Raw genomic sequence first — 18856 nt, forward strand, 5'->3', positions numbered from 1 at the left:
ACCAGGGAAAGTCCAGAACGGCCCATCAGCAGACTTGATATTGCCTTCCCTTCCCCACTTAAATTGCATGCAGATTATGAATGAGGATGCACCCAAATGTTCGTGTACATCTGTGGCCCTCCAGCTGCCTCAAACCCCATTCTTTGCAAATCTCTAATGACTCCCTGTTATTAAAGATTCATTTTCATAGTGTTTATGTACACAGCAGGCAAAATCTGCTTTTTCATATGCTTCATGAAGGAGACTTAATAAACGCGCCTTACCCACACTTGGAGCTAAAGTTCTAGGCAGATTTCTTCACACATGCTTTTGACATGTGATATTTGTTCATAGTATAGACTCTATACCCTTCTACTGGGAGGAACCTTAGTCTGTGATTTATGTAGGATATAAACAATATCTCTGTGAAATTTTCTCTCTGCATATTAATTACTCATGGCTATTTGTCCACAGAGATAAGTTAATTTAACATATTGGCTTTTAGTGTTTACTAATTTTATTAGATAGGATTCTCTAGAGCAGTGGTTCTCAACCTGTGGGTCAAGACTTCTTTCACAGAGGTCACCTAACACTGTCGAAAACCAGATATTTGAATTATGATTCATAACAGTAGCAAAATTACAGTTATGAAGCAACAACAAAAATAACTTTATAGTTGGGGGGTCACCACAACTGAGGAACTGTATTAAAGGGTCCCAGCCTTAGGAAGGTTGAAAACCACCGCTCTAAAGAAGCTGATAGAATGAATATATATAGATAAAAAGAGGATTTGTTAGAGTGACTTACAGGCTGTGGTCTGACTAGTAAAATAATAGCAGTCTCCCAACAGAAAGGCAAAGAACCCAGTTCTTTGTACTACCCATGAGGCTAGTTGTCTCAGCTGGTCTTTGACCTGTGTCACAGCCCCAAAGCAGTAGGTTCTACTATGCACAAAGGAATATCTCAGCAGCAAGGCAGATGAGCTTGCCAGCAAGGCTGATGGCGAGCAAGGAAAGAACAAAAGCTTCCTTCTTCCGTGTCCTGGTCTATCAGCAGTCTCCAGACAGTGTGACCCAGATTCGTGGGGGGGGGGGTTGTTTCTGACCTCAGAAGATTCAGATCTAGGGTGGATCTCCCACCTCAAATAATCCAGCCAAGAAAAATCCCTCACAGATGTGCCCAGCTGGTTGGATTCTAGTTAATTCCAGATGTGGTCAAATTGACAAGATTAATCCCATTAATCTTCAAAGCAAGACAACGTAAGATCTATAAACAAGATAAGACTGTGTGAAATGTGTAACAGACCTGTAGAGAAAGTAAAGATTCACATGCGTGGGGTCCTCTGTGCCTGACATTTCTAGAATAGGTCTCGAGGAGAATTAGCATTTTTGAAGTAACCATGCCTACCCAACAAAACCCATTAGCTTGTAGCCAGGGATAACGCGAATGAAGCTATTTGCAACTAGACAGAATGACTATTCTTCCCTGGACTGTATTGCTTTGAAATGTCATGTTGACCTATTATTCTCAGTCTTGCCTTACCCATGGCGACTTCGCTCTTGCCTTACCAGATCTCAGTTTTCCATTCGTCTGAAAACCCGGTCCTCCCACGGGATGATTTTCTATGTCTCAGACCAGGAAGAGGGTGATTTCATGACTCTGTTCTTGGCTCATGGTCGCTTGGTCTTCATGTTTAATGTTGGCCACAAGAAACTGAAGATTAGAAGCCAGGAGAAATACAATGACGGATTATGGCATGATGTAAGTTGAGTGCAGAGACCGCTGCTGTCAGCCCACATTGGCCACTGCCCTGGGGATTGCCGCTGATTCTAGACTACTGGCCTGATAGAAACAGCCACGTTAGGATTCTGAGGCTGGGCACCCGGAGTTCGATTTTAAGAGTTTAATAATTGTTTACTTTAAAAGTCTTGAACCACATATTTAGATAATAACAGGCTAAGAATAATAATCTCAACCAAAGTCCCAGTCATCAGCATGAACTAAAGTTTGGTTTTTAATGATTTTTTTTCCTTTCCCCGCACTTAACAGTAAGCTAAGTTTATAATTTTTGACAACTATTACTGACTTTCTTTCGAAAAGTAATCTGTGGGAGATATGAAGTGAGCAAGCCCCTTGGGAGACAGGCTCTTCCGATGGGGAGTACCTGACGACTACGGTGGCCGTGGGGTGGAATGGCTAGAGGACACTGCACACAATGTGGAGAATGTGGCTACTTGTAGAAGGCTTTCCTTTGGGCCACCAGCTCACAAATAATGACACAGAGACTAATATTAATTACGAAAGGTCGGCCTTACCTTAGCCTCACTCCTAACTAGTTCTTATAACTTAAATTAATCCATATTTTTATATCTATGCTCTGACAGAAGGCTTGATAACTCATCTCTCCATACTGTCCATCCTGCTTCCTCCACGCTTTCTGGAGACTCCTCTTTCTTCCTCCCAGAGATCTTTCTCTGCCCAGCAGTCCCGCCTGTCTCTCCTGCCAAGTTATTGGCCATTCAGCTTTTTATTGCACCAATCACAGCAACACGTCTTCACACAGTAAACAAATGTCCCACAGTAGTTTTTCAGCTAGGAGGAGCTTCCTAAAGTACCCTGCCAAAAATATAACCTGTACACAGAAACTAGCTTTAAGTCACTCAATCCAGAGATAACAAAACAGGTGGACACTTGTCCAATGCATGAAGTGGCAAACCCAAGGAGAGCCAGAAAAACAAAAAGATGCCAGAATGCATCAAGCAAGGAGGTGTCTGCTTTATTAATCAAGGAATAAAGTTTCTGGCACTCCAAGAACAAGATAGCCAAAAGCCTACTAAGAGGAAGAAAGATGGCTGCTGACCTTCAGAGATGGGTCCATGGTTCGAGAACTTCCTGTACCTTCCCACAGCATTGCAATACCAGGACTCAGAGGGTAGACAACACAACCTCCCCTCCTTTTGGGGCCATCACTAAGCCAGGCTATTCTCCTTCTCTCTATCCAGGTGATATTTAGTCGGGAAAAGAGCAGCGGCCGACTGGTCATTGATGGACTACGAGTCCTAGAAGAAAGCCTTCCTCCAAGTGGGGCTGCTTGGAAAATCAAGGGTCCCATTTATCTGGGAGGAGTGGCTCCTGGAAGGGCTGTGAAAAACATCCAGGTAAGCCAGCAGGGGCAAGACTAAGTCGCTGGCCCTTGAACTGGAAGATCACTGAATTCAGGTCCTCGTTGCACAGAGTAGGCAACCAGCAAAAGTGAAGTGGTTTTGCTGGAGAAGAAGCATCCTAGGCTGTTCCACGGGCTTCCTGCCTGCCTTGGGGCATTACAAACTCAACTGTCACCTCTTAATTTTAAAATAGAAGTGAGGTGAAGAACGCTTGGTAGGTCTTGAAACTTTTGTCTCCAGGGCATCTCATTACTTCATTTGTTACACGGAGACCAGAGAACAAGTCATTGCACTGTGTTACTGAGTTGGAAAAAAAAAAACAAACAAAAAAACCCTTCAGCTCACTTAAAATCCAGTTCCAGCTTTTTCTTTTTCACATACAATTTTTAAATATGCAAGGAATATGGGTGTAAGGTGAAGAATTGAGAATATAAGAAACATTTTTGTGCATTGAACTGTAACCATTGCAGGTTTTTAAAATGTTTCTCAGCGAAAGGAGGGTACCAAAGGGTTTAATTTATCTTAAATACAAACATAGAACTGATTTTTGTCACAGCGCCAATACAATGTTAAGATCCTAGGAAAGGCAGTTTACATTATAATTCGCCCCCGTCCTGGGACAATCATTTTTCACTGTTCCCAAATGTAGTATAGAATCAGCTGTCTAAAGGGTCCCAAGTGCCACATCCTACAGCATGATAGATTCACACCTGCCTTATGACCTAATGAAGCCCTCAGCAAGCTTCCTACCATTTTCGTAGGATTCCCCTCCATGTCCGCGATCTCAGGCCCAGCCGTCGTTCCTGGAAAACCATGACTGCGGCTCTCATCTCGTCACAGTCTGCAGAAACGTTTCATTCCCATTGCTTAATTACTGTGCGCGAAAGTTATGAAATACAACATTCCAGCTTCCATGAATTAGCTAAAAGTAATTACGTGGAGCCATATTGATCATTCAGAAAGGGCAAATGGACAGGGGCTGAGACTGTTCCTCTGGAACTCACTCGTTTGCTTTCCCAAACAAACTGGCGCTGAGCAAGGGGATTTTAAATGACTTCTTTCAGATTAACTCCGTCTACAGCTTCAGCGGCTGCCTGGGCAATTTGCAGCTCAACGGTGCCTCCATCACCTCGGCCTCGCAAACATTCAGTGTGACCCCCTGCTTCGAAGGGCCAATGGAAACAGGAACTTACTTTTCAGCAGAAGGAGGCTATGTGGTCCTAGGTAAGGCGACTGCTCCGGTGTAATTATGGTTGGGCCCACCTAAACTCGAGGGAAAGCTCGCTTCCCCAGTACAATGCATCCGGAATGGGGGCCTGTGAGAGGAAATTTAGTCCTTGCAAAGATGAATGTTGTTCCGGTGTGAGTGGGATCTCACTCTCGGCTGTTCGCCGTCAGAGTGAGCTGTTGTATAGAAACCCGGGCCCCTCTGCCACTTCTGCAGGAGGAGCCTCAACAGATGCTGCCGCCTATACTTCCCGGCTCCAGGACTGAGAGGCAAATAGACTTCCTTCCTTTAGATATCGGCCAGTGTCAGGTACCCTGTTAGAGCAACGTAACAGATGATAACAATGGTATATGGCGAAAGCTGCATCCTGAGATGCCTCTTTACAGGAGATAGTTGACAGAAAACTTTAAGCCCAAAGTTAAAATTTAATAATGCTAAACTCATCCCTGTAAGGTCCCTCATCCCTGTAAAGTCCCTCTTTCCTCAGGGACCACTGTTATTGCCTTTACGGTTTCAAATCCAATATGCAGCACCCATTCTTGTTGCTTTCGTTGGGCAAACTTGTGGATGCAGACCACCGTGGCACAGAACTTTCTTTACTGTCCTGTAACGTGGTCTCTGTCAGCTCTTGGCCACCTTACTCCTCTAAGTTTTCTTATCCGTGTAAAATATTGTCCCCACTGAGGGAACTTACACTCCCTCCACCTGATCTGAAGCCCCAATATAACACTGGCCTTCAGAGATCTTTTTATTATTATTATTATTATTATTATTATTATTATTATTATTATTTTCGAGACAGGGTTTCTCCGTAGCTTTTTGGTTCCTGTCCTGGAACTAGCTCTACTAGACCAGGCTGGCCTCAAACTCACAGAGATCCACCTGCCTCTGCCTCCCGAGTGCTGGGATTAAAGGCGTGCGCCACCACCGCCCGGCTCTTCAGAGATCTTATTCTGAAGATTTTCCCCAACCATTACTGCGCTGCTCATGCATTCAGCACGTGCACACCTCCTGTAAGGCAGTCTGTGTACACACCCCGGGTACGGCAGTCTGCGTGCACACCCCCTGTGCATCAGACAGTCTGCGTGCACACACCCTGTACAGCAGTCTGTGTACACACCCCAGGTACTGCAGTCCGCGTGCACACCCCGGGTACTGCAGTCCGCGTGCACACCCCGGGTACTGCAGTCCGCGTGCACACCCCGGGTACTGCAGTCTGTGTGCACACCCCGGGTACTGCAGTCCGCGTGCACACCCCGGGTACTGCAGTCTGCGTGCACACCCCTGTATGGCAGTCTGTGTGCACACCCCTGTGCATCAGGTAGTCTGCGCGCACATCTCCTGTATGGCAATCTGTGCAGTCTGTGAGCACATCTCCTCAAGGGCAGTGTGCACACCCCTGTACAGCAGTCTGTGTGCTGGGTGACAGTTCCAAAAGCACAAAAAAGACTATCCACAGCCATCATCTAACTCACAACAGCAAACATGCCATAAATATAAAGGATTAACCCTTCTTTATGATGCAACCCCTTAATGGGTTTGATAAAACAACCTTTGGGGATTTTGTACAACCTCTGATAAGGAGGCCATGATGTAAGCAGGTACACTTTCATAAACAACCTCTCATGTCCAGTAGAATGTGATTAGAGGCAATTGCCCTCTGCCTACCTCAGGATTTTGCCTTCCTTCCCTGCCCACTCCCATTCACTCCTACTAAAAACATAACACTCAAGTCTCTTAGTCTTTAAAGAATTCTAAAGTTTGGACAGTTTGAAATGTATAGTCAACCGTATAATTTATGTTCTGTTCCTTGAGCATTACCAGGAGGGCTGGGCATGGTGGTGTACACCTTTAATTCCAGCTTTCTTAGGATCTCCATGAGTTTGAGGCCAGCCTGGTCTACATAGCAAGTTCTAGGCTAGTCGGGGCTGCACAAAGAGACCCCTGACTAAAAACAAGAAGAAAGGAACACTGTGTTGGGAAATAAATATTTAACTTGTTTTTGAGTAGTATGTCAAGTAAACACTATCAAGATTCCTAGGTTTGTAATGAGCCTTTAATTACCTGTACATCGGGGTGTGTGAGGGGTGTGGGTGCACTTGAGTGCAGGTGCCAGAAGAGGGTGCCTGGTCCCCGGATCTGGAGTTACAGAAGATTGTGAGCTGCCCAGTGTTAGTGCTAGGATCTGAACTCAGATCCTCTGAAGAGCTGCATCTGCTCTTAACTGTTAAGCCATCTCTCCAGCCCCACAGCTACTCTTTTTCTTTCTTTTTTTAAGATTAATTTTATGTGTAAAAGTGTTTGTCCACCACACGCATGCCTGGTGTCCACAGAATCTAGAAAGGGTGCTGGGTCCCGAGGGATTAGATGGTTGTGAGCTACTATGTGCATGCTGAACTAATTTTAGCACACCGTCCTCGCAAAATCACACTGGAGCTAGAAATTTTATTTTTCCCATCTTCGTAATTTTCTGTTTCTCTCTGCAGATGAGTCTTTCAATATCGGATTAAAGTTTGAAATCGCCTTTGAAGTCCGTCCCCGAAGCAGTTCTGGAACCCTTGTACATGGCCACAGTGTCAACGGAGAATACCTGAATGTACACATGAAAAACGGACAGGTATGGCTTGAGAATGAACCGCCCATCTTGTCTCACCTTGGATGCTGATGTAAAGCAGCAGATGTGTGCCACAGAATTATTTCTTCAGTCTCTCTAATGGGAAAAAGAGGAAACTTGAGCATGAGATTTAAGTGTGTGCAATGTTGGTGCTCACATTCGTGTGCTGGGAATTGATTAGAACAGAGTCGTGAAAATGTGGCAAAGCTACCAAACAATCACCAATAACAGCATGACATTTTAATAAAAGAATTAGAAGAAAGCTTTTCAGCAAATAGAAGGTAAAATATATCCACTTTCAATATTCACAAATGTGAAAGCATCTTTCTAAAGATTTATATGCTAACTGCAGTCATGTGTATACATACACATACATATACACATATTATTCTCAGTTACTAGAAGTTTGTATTGGATTATAGCTAAACACCACATTCATCATAAGTTACTACCAGAGAATATTTAGGAAGATAGTCAAATGAGTTTCAAAGAAAGGAATATTTTCATTATGCCTCAGACTTAATATAACCAAGTTTTTATTTGAGTTCTAATGCAATCAAGGCATAAAAAATTAAAACAACTTTCATAAAACCCTGACATGAATCACCAGAATATTTATGTGTGTTTATATTATATATATAGTTATATATATATTACATATATATTAGTGTTATAGTATAACTATATGTATTAGTTACTAGGTATCAGGTATATAATACTTTATATATACATATATGTATACTATCAGGTATAGGTATCAGGTATATTATATATGTATAATACACTATATATTATACATATTAGTTACTAGGTATCAAGTACTAATATTATATATTATAATATTACTAGTATAATATTATATTATTAGCTATAGTAACTAATATGTATGATATACAGTTTATATTATATATATTATATAATTTGCAGTATATAAAATATACTGTATATTATACATATTAGTTATTAGGTATCAGTTACCAGGTATCAGGTACTAAAAGATTCATGAGTGAAGTGTCTTAGACCTCCTATCATCTCAAGGATGTATATAATATTATCACTTTAATTTTATATCTGCGAAAAATGGGGTAGAAAGTAAATAAATGGAGGCTATGCAGTTTGGCTTGAAAGTTCTCTTCAATGGTATCTTTTATTTTTCCATTTCTGATTGAAAAAAAAATTCATTCAATATATTTTGATCATTATGATCTCCTCCCTCAACTTCTCCCAGATTCTTCCTACCTCTCTACCCACCCAATTTTGTGTTCTTATATCTCTTTTTAAAAATGGGAGAAAAGAAAAGCAAAAGAACAAGAACACAAAAAATGCCACAGAGAGAGGGAGTCCACAGAGGGCCATTGAGTTTGTTTTGCACTGGCCAACAGCTCCGAGGCCTGGGCCTGCTCTGGAGTGGCTTCAGTATCTCGACCTGCCTTGTCCAAACAGAACAGGACCTATAAACTCGGCAAATTCGTTCCCTTACACTTCCCACCATTCCTCTGTGTTCTCTCCAGTAGGATCATTTTGTTCTCACTCCAAAGCCTTGAACTATTTAAACTTAAACTCTTCTATTACCTGTCAAAGACTGACCCCTTGTGTTCACATTGCAACTGTACTCATGCGCGAGCCTTTATTCGAGGCATTGCTTCTCTGCGGTAAATTAGTTATGAAATCCAGCTTTACCATGATGAGGAGAAATTAAACTGACTCTAATCTGCCCCCTCCACACAGGTCATAGTGAAAGTCAACAACGGTGTCAGGGACTTTTCTACCTCAGTAACACCCAAGCAGAATCTCTGTGATGGCAGATGGCACAGAATTACAGGTGAGGCACCTAGAGGGTCCTGGGCAAGCCTGAGCCTGCACAGCACATAAGGGGTGTGGGGTGGTGCGCCGTTATGTGATTCCTAACAGATGACAAGAGAAAAGAATAAAGAATTGTCCGACTAAAATGTGCACCGAATACACGAATCTGAATGCTGCCAAAATACAAGACATAGACATTTTGGAGCAAGAAAGATATAGAAGTGTATTCTGATAGTCCTTCTTGTTAAGGAAAATGTCATCACTGTTGCTCAATTAGATATGCTTAGACATTATTGTTATTTTCAATGATATCAAAGTTAGGGAATTTTTATTCTGGAATGTATTGGTGTTGTGATACATTAGTTTCTTATTGTAAAAATTACCCCAGTACCATGCATGACCGGTCTTTCTCCTGTCTCTCAGTTATTAGAGATGCAAACGTGGTTCAGCTGGATGTGGATTCTGAAGTGAACCACGTGGTTGGACCGTTGAATCCAAAGCCAGTTGATCACAGGGAGCCTGTGTTTGTTGGAGGTGTTCCAGGTAAGTACGTCCCAGAGGGACAGGCTTCCAAATCCAGGAAAACCCAGTAAGCTCTTAGAATTGTTGCTATTATATTAAAAATTGAGCCATGTATTGTCATAACACCTAAAAATTCAAACGGTTTTATATGTAGCAACCCTTAATAGAAAAGATCAGCGAAGTGCTGAGTTCGATACCAGCATTGAAGAAAACAAAAAGAAAAAAAGTAAATTGTCAAAACTTACAACTCCTGATTCAAGATTACCAGCACATAAGAATTAGCATGCCCACCGGGAGATGCCACTCCATCTTGCCATTCTTACTGCTCACTCTCCTCTTCCTCTCTTCCTCCTTTACATAGCCTCTGTACATCCACAAGCACTACTCTCTCCCTCTCTCTCTCCTTCTCCCTCTCCTCTCCTCTCCCTCTCCCTCTCCCTCTCCCTCTCCCTCTGTCTCTCCCTCTCCCTCTCCCTCTGTCTCTCCCTCTCCCTCTGTCTCTGTCTCTCTGTCTCCCTCTCCCTCTCCCTCTCCCTCTCCCTCTGTCTCTGTCTCTCTGTCTCTCTGTCTCTCTCTGTCTCTCTCTGTCTCTCTCCTCTCTCTCTCTCTCTCTCTCTCTCTCTCTCTCTCTCTCCCTCTGTCTCCTTCTCTGTCTTATGAATGAGAGTGCTGTAGGACCTGAAAACCTTGAGGATTAAAAGTTTGCTGACAATCACTCCCCCTACACAACCGGGAAGAATGCCTGCTTCCACTGTCCAGAACTGGTCTGAATTGTGGAAATACCTGCAGACTGCCAGTTACATATTGCTCAGATGGCATAGCTTCCCTAAGAGAGGTTTCCATCTACAGTCCTGGAAACAGCAGCCGAAAGAGTGCCTAACTCAGGATAGTGAGAAGACACTTATGGGCCCCCTGTAACTACCTTTTACCCCTAGAACAATGACCATTATCTTCCGTCGAACAAGGCTGTTCTTACGTAGTTCTCCAACTTGGAAAAGTTGAAAATGAGACCTAGAGAGAAGGGTATAAGATGGAGATATTTAAGTTTCACCTGGAATTTGGTGAGGATTTTAATAATCCAAATAGATTTTTTAACACTATCATGCAAAAGCAGTGAATAATTTTTAAAAAAAAAATCTACAGATAAAATCAATTATCTCACTTCGTGGCCTCTCAAATTAGTAGTCACTTTCCTCTTTCTAGGCTGACATTTTCAGATAGGAGCTGTAGTAGTTGGGATGAGAATGGCCCATGGGTGAAGTATGACCTTGTTGGAAAAAGTGTGTCAGTGGGGTGGTCTTTGAGTCTCTCTCTCTCCTCTCTCTCTTTCCCTCCCTCCTGCAAGAGGATCAGGATGTAAAGCTCTCAGCTACTTCTCCAGCATCCTGTCTGCCTGCATGCCACCATGCTTCGTGCCATGGGAATTAGAATAATGAACAAAGCCTCTAAAATTGTAAACCAGTCCCCAGTTAAATGCGTTCTTTTGTAAGAGTTGCCTCGGTTGTGGTGTCTCTTTCCGGCAATAGAACCATGACTAAGACACCAGCGTTAACAATAATGGTAACTCGGGAGCCAAAAGGCATAGTCAAGACCCTCGAAGGCAGCCCCCTCTTCTATTTCACACAGGCGCTCACACCGCTGTACCCCGGACCTCTACCTCTGTTCTGGCTTTGATTCTGAGCAGGGCTCTAGAGAAGGCCCCTCACATCAGTACCCTGTAAAAACTGTCTCATGTCATTTCTATTTCTCCACATGGCTTCCTCCCTAGAAATCATGGTGTAGCTCTCACTCTTTCCCAGGCTTCCAGCACACACAGAATTAAACAAAGCATGCATCTGTCCCCTTTGTGCCCTGGCCTCAGGGCTCCCTGTACTACCCGAGATTACAGTTCTTTAATGTTCAGGGATGCTGTCTTTGCTCCAGGCCTTCCCACAAGGACTCGGGGATTGAATTTCTAGTAAACGTTGCTCTTCCTTTTTCTTCTGATGCTTTTTCAAGGAACAGCTTCCCCTACCCCTCCAACCTAGTTCCTTATTGATCCTCTGGACTTGGGCTTTTCCTTCCATCTTTCCTCACTAGGGTTCATACAATACCACTGTTGTGAAACCACGTTGATTATTTTCCTATTGCCACGCTAAAACACCATGGTGAAGGCTATTTTGCAGTAGAAGGAGTTTGTTTGGGCTTACAGTTCAGAGGGTTACAGTCTACGATGGCCGAGTGAAGGCATGGAGGCAGGATCAGGAAGCTGATCATACTGTAAACAAGCAGCCCAGGGCAGAGAGAGCAAATTCAAAACAGAGTATGTCTTTAAACTCTCACTGCCCCCCTCCAATGACACATTTTCACCAACAAGGCCATACCCCCTAAACCTCCCAAACAGCACCATCAACTGGGAACCTCAAATACCTGAGACTGTGGAAGACATTTCTCATTCAAACCATCACAAGTTACTCTAGAATGCCGTCGCAGCTAGACAGTACACTGCCTGCTGGCAGGGAGCAAGCCCTCATCGCATCCAGCACTCCCTGACAAGCACCTGTCTAAGCTCTGGGTGGCCAAGCAAGCAGGTCTCTCCAGTGTGAGAGTGACGGCGGGTGTGTCTCTCCAGTGTGAGAGTGACGGCGGGTGTGTCTCTCCAGTGTGAGCCTTATAGCACTTGCTTCTCCCTGGGCTTGAGCTGTTCACCTTGTGATTCCAAAGAATTTCATCTTTGCCTTTTGTCTGCTTTCTGAGTCTCTCAGTAAGCGCCAGAGACTGAGTCAACAACCAAGGTGTCCAACCCACTTAATGGGCAGCAAAATTTCACTAGTGAGCCACCCCACAGGGACGCGCTAACCTGTGGTCTGAGCCACCAGCCCTCTGCCCCTCCTCATTTCCACCTAGGAAACATGCCAGCAAGCCTTCAGCAAATGCAATTATAATTTAAGCTGACTGTGATTAATTCTATCATCCTGAGATGCTTGAGTTTAATTCCACTAAAATCGCATCAGAAACCAAGGCAGTAAGAATGATAATTAAAGAAATTAAGCACAGATAGAAATCCTGTATGCTCTGAATTCTCTTGAAACGCCAGTCACTCTTATACAATTCGTCATTTCGGTGACACATTTTTCTCATGTCCCACTTTGCTTCCCAAGACTGTGATAAACACTGTAATCAAAACAGCTTGGGGAGAAATGGAGGGAAGTTGAAACAGGAGCTCAGGCAGAGGCCCTGGAGGAATGCTGTTTACTGCCTGGCTCCTCCTGGCTCCTCAGTTTCCTTTGTATGTACAGCCCAGGGCCACCTGCACAGGCGCAGTACTGCCCATCATGGGGTGGGCCCTTACCCATCTGTCATTAATCAAGGAAATACCCCATGACACACCTGAAGGCCAATCTCATGGAACCAATTCCACAGGTGAGGTTTCTTCCCAGGTGACTCTGGCTTGTATCAAGTTGACAAAAAAAACCTATCACATCTCACTAGAAAGTTAATGAACTCCAGAGCCTGGAAGTGGTGGTTCATGCCTTTGATCCCAGCACTTGAGAGGCAGAGGCAGGTGGAGCTCTGAGTTTGAGGCCAGCCTGATCTACATGCAGATTGAGATCTAGTACAACCAAGGCTACACAGAGAAACCCTATCTTGAAAAAGAACAGAAAGGTTAAAAAGAAAACAGAAAGGTAATAAATAAAATTCATTTAACCATCACACACACACACACACACACACACACACACACACAAATTAACCTGCCTATATCATAATTTAAAAATTAAAGAGTCTTTGAGGTTGGTGAAGCCCATTCCCAAGTCGAACCAATCGTTATTGAGAACACCACATTATTTTCTATAAAATATAGTCTAGTCTTCTTTCCATCTTGGAAACATCCTCTCTTAAAAGTATGTGTTTGGAGGAGCTGGAGAAATGGCTTAGTGGTTAAGAGCACTGCCTGCTCTTCCAAAGGTCCTGAGTTCAATTCCCAGCTACCACATGGTGGCTCACAACCATCCGTAAGGAGATCTGGTGCCCTCTTCTGGCCTGCAGGCACACATGCAGACAGAATACTGACAATACTGTATACATAATAAATAAATAAATCTTTAAAAAAAAAAAGTATGTGTTTGGGGGATGGGGAAATGGCTCAACAGGTAAAAGTTGCTTAACCATCAAGCATAAAAAGACCTGCACAAAAGCTTGATAGTGTCCTCACCATGAATATAGCCCCAACACTGAGAGCAACAGAGACAGGGGGATCACCCAGCCTCAACAGTTCAGTAACGTAGTGGGAAACAAAGTAGTGTGCTCAGGGTTTGGGTAGAGACCCTGCCTCCAAGAAATGAGGCAGCAAGAAATCATGAAGGACAGCCAACACACCCCTCTGACTTCAGCACACTACACACATGCATACATATAGACACACACACATAAACATAAAGACAAACAAATGTGTTAATTTTGTTAATCAATTACTTAGGGCCCTGGGATACTCTTCTGACACTACTTAAGATTAATTTTATGGTAAATCATGCAGACCATAATTGCTATGGAAATTTTCCTCCAGATGATTTTCTGCACGAACCAAACAAGGGCAGACCACTCAGGCACAACAGAAGCCATGTTCCTTTGTGCCCGGAGTGGCAGAGGCTTTAGAGGGTTCCTCTCAAGCCTTCCCTCGGTTTTTATTCTGAAGATGAAGTCCACGGAGCAGGCTTTGCAAACATGCAGCCACTGTAAATTAGATACAAATAAAAGGAAGTGGTCTCTGGGGCCCCTTTCACATCTCCAGCTTTAGGATCACCATTCTGAAGACGGAATGCCGCTTCTGCTCTTCATTGTCAGTGCACAGCTTCTGTGCAGACTTACTCTACACCACAGAGAAGTACACATGGCCACAGTTGCTTGATGCTGTTTGCTTGGTGCTCTATTTTATGTTCCTTTCTGAGTTAGATTGCCAAGTGTTTTTTTTCCTTTTGTCTGCCTCTACTCATATAACTGTGTGTTATAATTGAGCTTTGACTAACTGGATATTAATTTTATAGTATTTATAAGCTCTCCAAGTTGCTTTAATTTATATCGCTTCTCTCATCCCAACACACCTAATTGTATCTGTACAATTAATAAACACCAGCCTTCCTCTGGATGCCTAATTACTGTGAGATGAGATGGTTCCCCGACACACAAGACATCTGTGTCCATACAGAATCCATGCTGCCTCCCACTTCCCTCTTTATAGTTCGTAAGCCCTGAGCTCAGAAAAATTCAATTCTACCTCGTTTGAATTCATTATTTTCTCATTATTTCTATAAGCTTGGCAAAAAAAATAGAGAGACTCAAGGGTGACGGGTAATGAAGATAGGAATTAAACAAAAACATTAACTCTGTCCAAAAATAACATGGAAGCTCAAATTCCTTTCCCTTCTCAGCAAAACACAGTAAATAAAAGAGGCCTCTGGGAAATGAACTGGACTCGGCACGGATAGGTCACGAGAACTCCCTGCTGAGAGGCTTCACGGGGAAGCAGCGAACTGCAGCCCTAGAAAACAGCCACAGTATGCACAGAAATGTGCTCAGAGAAAACATGGCTAGCATAAATACCGCCCCCCCACACACAATCCCTCGCCGTGTTGTGTTCTCATTGTTCAAAAGTGAGTACCGGTCCTGGGAGTCCGCTAGTCCCTGTGCCATTGCTGGTGTGAGAATCATTTTGATAGTCTGAGCAATTTTCCAGTTTTTACCAGGAGGTAATATAGGAGTTTGGAATTTCCCCACTGAAATGTCTGCTTTTTTTTTTCTCTTTTCAGAGTCTCTACTGACACCACGTTTGGCTCCCAGTAAACCCTACACAGGCTGCATGCGCCACTTTGTGATTGACGGGCGCCCAGTGAGCTTCAGTAAAGCGGCCCTGGTCAGCGGGGCCGTGAGCATCAACTCTTGCCCCACAGCCTGACATAGCAGGACAGGGCTCTTCCTCGCACTGAAATAAACATAGAGCCACTGGGGGAGGGGGCCAAGCTCCCTCCCCCATGGAAGCTCTCACCTGGTTGAAGGGGAATTCAATAAATCAGAGACCGGCCACTTCCTATTTCTTATTTGAATTTACACTATGGGTCCAAAATGTCTGCGGTGGCAGCGATTGAAAAGGTGGCAGAATTCCTTCTGTTGAGAACCCATGTTCTTCAGCTGGCTAAGTTATTGCTCCTGTCCCTAATAAAGTAGAAGGGCTCCAAACCAGCGCCAGGATGCCCACAGTATCACTACGTTCTCAGAGTCACCAGTCTTTCAGGGGAGGTCGTTCAACTTGTTCCCAATGTTTGTCCTCGGCTCCTTGGTCTTACCTTAGATTTCCTGACTTGTTCACAACCTAAAATTAGATCATCCGTTTTCATCTTTACAAGAGTGTTTTCAGTTTACAGTAGGAGGACCTGGTTAGAAACAGCTCTCCTGGATTATGCTTTCATGGAGCTGGGAAGATGAGTCCTGAGTGGGGATGGGTCTGCATCCAAGCCTAGTGGAGTTGGCTCCTCAGCCCCACACCATTTCAGGTGTGTTAACCTATGACGTCCCAACAGAAGCCATGTGTGCGGCAGCTTCACCGTTGACATGATTCCGTTCTTAGATGAGATTTCACTCTCCCAGACTCAAAAGAAAAAGGGTTTCCTCCTCCTCCTTTTCCTCTTCCTCCTCCTCCTCCCCCTCCTCCTCCTTCTCTTTCTCTTCTTTCAGCTAAGCATAGCATTATCAGTACTTGATACAAAGGGGGGAAAATGAGCTATGTGCTTTTTCTCCCTCATGGTCCCTGCCAGTTCAGAGCCCCTACGGAATGAAGAGGTCCTTGTGTGATGGAGCCCCTTGGTGTGCCTGTGTTCCACTTCCTCTCTTACAGCCACAACAGACTGGACAAGACACTGCCTGGGATGCAAAGATGAGTGTGAGCAGTTGAATATTTTCTCTTGTGAGTTTAGGTTATGAAACACGGAAATCAGACACTAATAGAAGTTGAAGCTGAAGAGCTTTCGACTGCAATGTGATGTTAGCAGCTCAGGGCACACATCCTCAGACATGCAGATCTTGGCATTGCCGTTCTGCAGATACAGGATGGCACAGCCTCTACCCTTTGTCCAGCAATGATCCCCTCAGCCCTCAGCTGGGAATTGGAGAAACAGTTTCTGCCTTTCTCTGAAAATTTATAGGCCTTAACAATTATTGGGGGAGGTTACTGGGGGAGGGGATCATGAGGCCCCACCTCCCATGAAAATAGGCGATTAAAGGTTGAGAAAGAAAACCTTTTTCTTCAGTGATGTAGCCACCCGTAAGTGGCTCATGACTCTATACATAACCCCTCTCCCATACTCCTGTAATCCACTTCAACTCACAGATCCCCCATGCTACACGTGGGTGGAAGCATTTCTGTCATTGGTGTCCCATCTGTCAGTAAACGTCTGTTCATGGCTCCTCATAAAAAGTTCATACAACTTCAAAAATGGAAGCTAGGGTCTGGAAAGATGCCTCAGGGATTAAGAGCAAATACTGCTCTTGGAAAGGACCCTAATTCTGCTCCTACCACCCACTTGTTAGCTCACAACCATGTATAACTTCAGTTGAGGGGGCTCTGCCACCCTCTTCTGTCCTCCTAGGGCACTGCAGGTACATACATGCTGATGAAACACTCATACATATAGAATAAAATGTTTTCAAGTATAAACTATGTGAATTTCTGGATTGTTCAAAAGAGACCAGAATCGTGTCTGGCATGTATATTCAGTAAATACTGCATGAACTTCAGGCAAGTAGAGTTTCCATAAAGGTTATTCCTCTCATAACACCTTCCAAGACATCATAATGTTCCTGGAAGGCTGAGAAAAGCAAAACCTGACACTTCTACTTTTGATTCCTCTGAGCCGGAGACTTGCTAGAGGGAGTGAGAAGACAGGAGGGGAGACAGCTGTCAGGAAGTTCTCAAAATCAGGGAATAAGGTAGGCTTAAGCTTACAGCAGAGGACACTGTTCCTTGAAGAGACCATGAGAGAGAGATGGGATAGCCAGCGAAGGAATGGGATTGAAGGATGACATCCCGACGGTCTGTGTAAGCATGGGACAGAAAGGCACAAGCATGAACGTGTAGGATGATGACTCCAGCAGCCAGCTGCAGCACTCTCCCGGGCTCCAAAGGGTGGCAACAAAAGGAAGCTCAGGATTTATTCTGGTCAACCTAGCCAGATCACACTGAGTTCACAGTGACCTCTGCCCACAGCCTCAACAGATTCTCTTTTCAAGTAGTCATGAACTAATGTCAACGTGGAGGCAAGTTATGAAAATATGAACCACTCTGGGAGAGCATGCGTATACCCAGTAATGTGAGAGAATGCAGGGAGACAAGTCAGTGTTAAAGCATCCATTGTGCCGCAAGGGTATTTATCCTTGTAAAATCCACAGTGACGCTCCACTGTCAATCCCGATTCTCAGTAATTTGTGTCTCTTGTTCTCCCTGACAATTCTACTTGACGTTTATCAGGTTTACTAATCGTGTAAAGAAAAGGCTTGGGTTCCACTGTTTTCCTCTATTATTTCTCTGCTTCTTGCTTTTTATGACATTTAAGTACACATATGTGTGGCCATGTATGCTTTGATGTATGTGCAGAGGCCAGAGGATGACCTGTGGGAGTCAGTTCTCTCCTTCCTCCACGTGACTCCTGTTGAGTTGTAAGACATGGTTCTGAGAATATCATTGTTTATCTCTTCTCCTCACACTTGGTCACAGCAAAGTTCCCTGAAATCAGTCTTCCCTTTCGCAGCCTTCACCGTGGAGTCTAGCCCTATTCTCACTGTGGCAAGGACTAAGGACTTGGGATCTTTTTAGTTTACAGTGTAATTCAGTGGTAGGGTACTTTCCCAGCATGTGGGAGACCCTGAGTTGGATCTCTAGGGGAAGAAAGAGAGAAGAGAGGAAAGAAGGGAGAAAGTGAAGGAATGGGGGCAAGGAGGGAGGAATAGCTAGGAAGAGGAAGGGGGAAGGACTTTTTACAATGGTTGAAACACTAATCATTCTCACCCTTGGATGAGCTCTTGGGGCCTTCTTGGCACCTGCCCTGCATTCTTTTCCTACTGTTGGGCAACTCTCAGTCTAGACTGAGTTTCCTTTCTCTAAGGAGTATTGCATCTTTACTTGACAACTGTGTTACTCAGGGACCACTTTGAGTCTCATCTTATGTTCAAGATCAGGTAGAATTAAATTGTCTTTGTTGAGGTAGTTTAGACCTATAGAGGCAGGACTCAGAGCCCACACTTATGCATGGCCTTTTCTCTTTAACTGATGAAATTTCATTTACCTCTCTGCTCTGTATAAGCTCTGAGAAACTGGAATTATGACCATCATGGATCAGGCTTTATCTTGAATTTTCAGAACTAGTACTCTGCTGTGAGCAGGACTTTCGATGCGTGAAGTAGTCTGCCTTGTCAGATGCAGCCAATGGCTTCTCATTGTGTGTGCTCTACTGACCACATTTTTTGTTTTGATTAAAATCCACTACTCAGCTATTGGCATCACTCAAGTAGTGTCACCAC

The 18856-nt window shown here is 44.0% G+C and overlaps 1 protein-coding gene across 2 annotated transcripts in view; it reads left to right on the top strand.

The window, feature by feature from the left end:
* The window catches only part of Lama4 (laminin subunit alpha 4), a 144085-nt gene extending 128529 nt beyond the window's left edge, over nt 1–15556 (top strand). For both annotated transcript variants that reach the window (XM_041654188.1, XM_041654187.1), the window contains exons 32-38: nt 1551–1740; nt 2982–3137; nt 4208–4367; nt 6858–6988; nt 8714–8807; nt 9212–9331; nt 15097–15556. In XM_041654188.1, the coding sequence (XP_041510122.1) occupies nt 1551–1740; nt 2982–3137; nt 4208–4367; nt 6858–6988; nt 8714–8807; nt 9212–9331; nt 15097–15242 (997 nt within the window). In that variant the 3' untranslated portion in view covers nt 15243–15556. The remainder of the gene's footprint in view (nt 1–1550; nt 1741–2981; nt 3138–4207; nt 4368–6857; nt 6989–8713; nt 8808–9211; nt 9332–15096) is intronic.
* Nucleotides 15557–18856: the final 3300 nt, after the last annotated feature.

Source organism: Microtus oregoni, unplaced genomic scaffold (assembly GCF_018167655.1).
Source record: "Microtus oregoni isolate MIOR12 unplaced genomic scaffold, Mior012 000006F_ref0000085, whole genome shotgun sequence".
In the NCBI taxonomy this organism is placed as follows: domain Eukaryota; kingdom Metazoa; phylum Chordata; class Mammalia; order Rodentia; family Cricetidae; genus Microtus; species Microtus oregoni.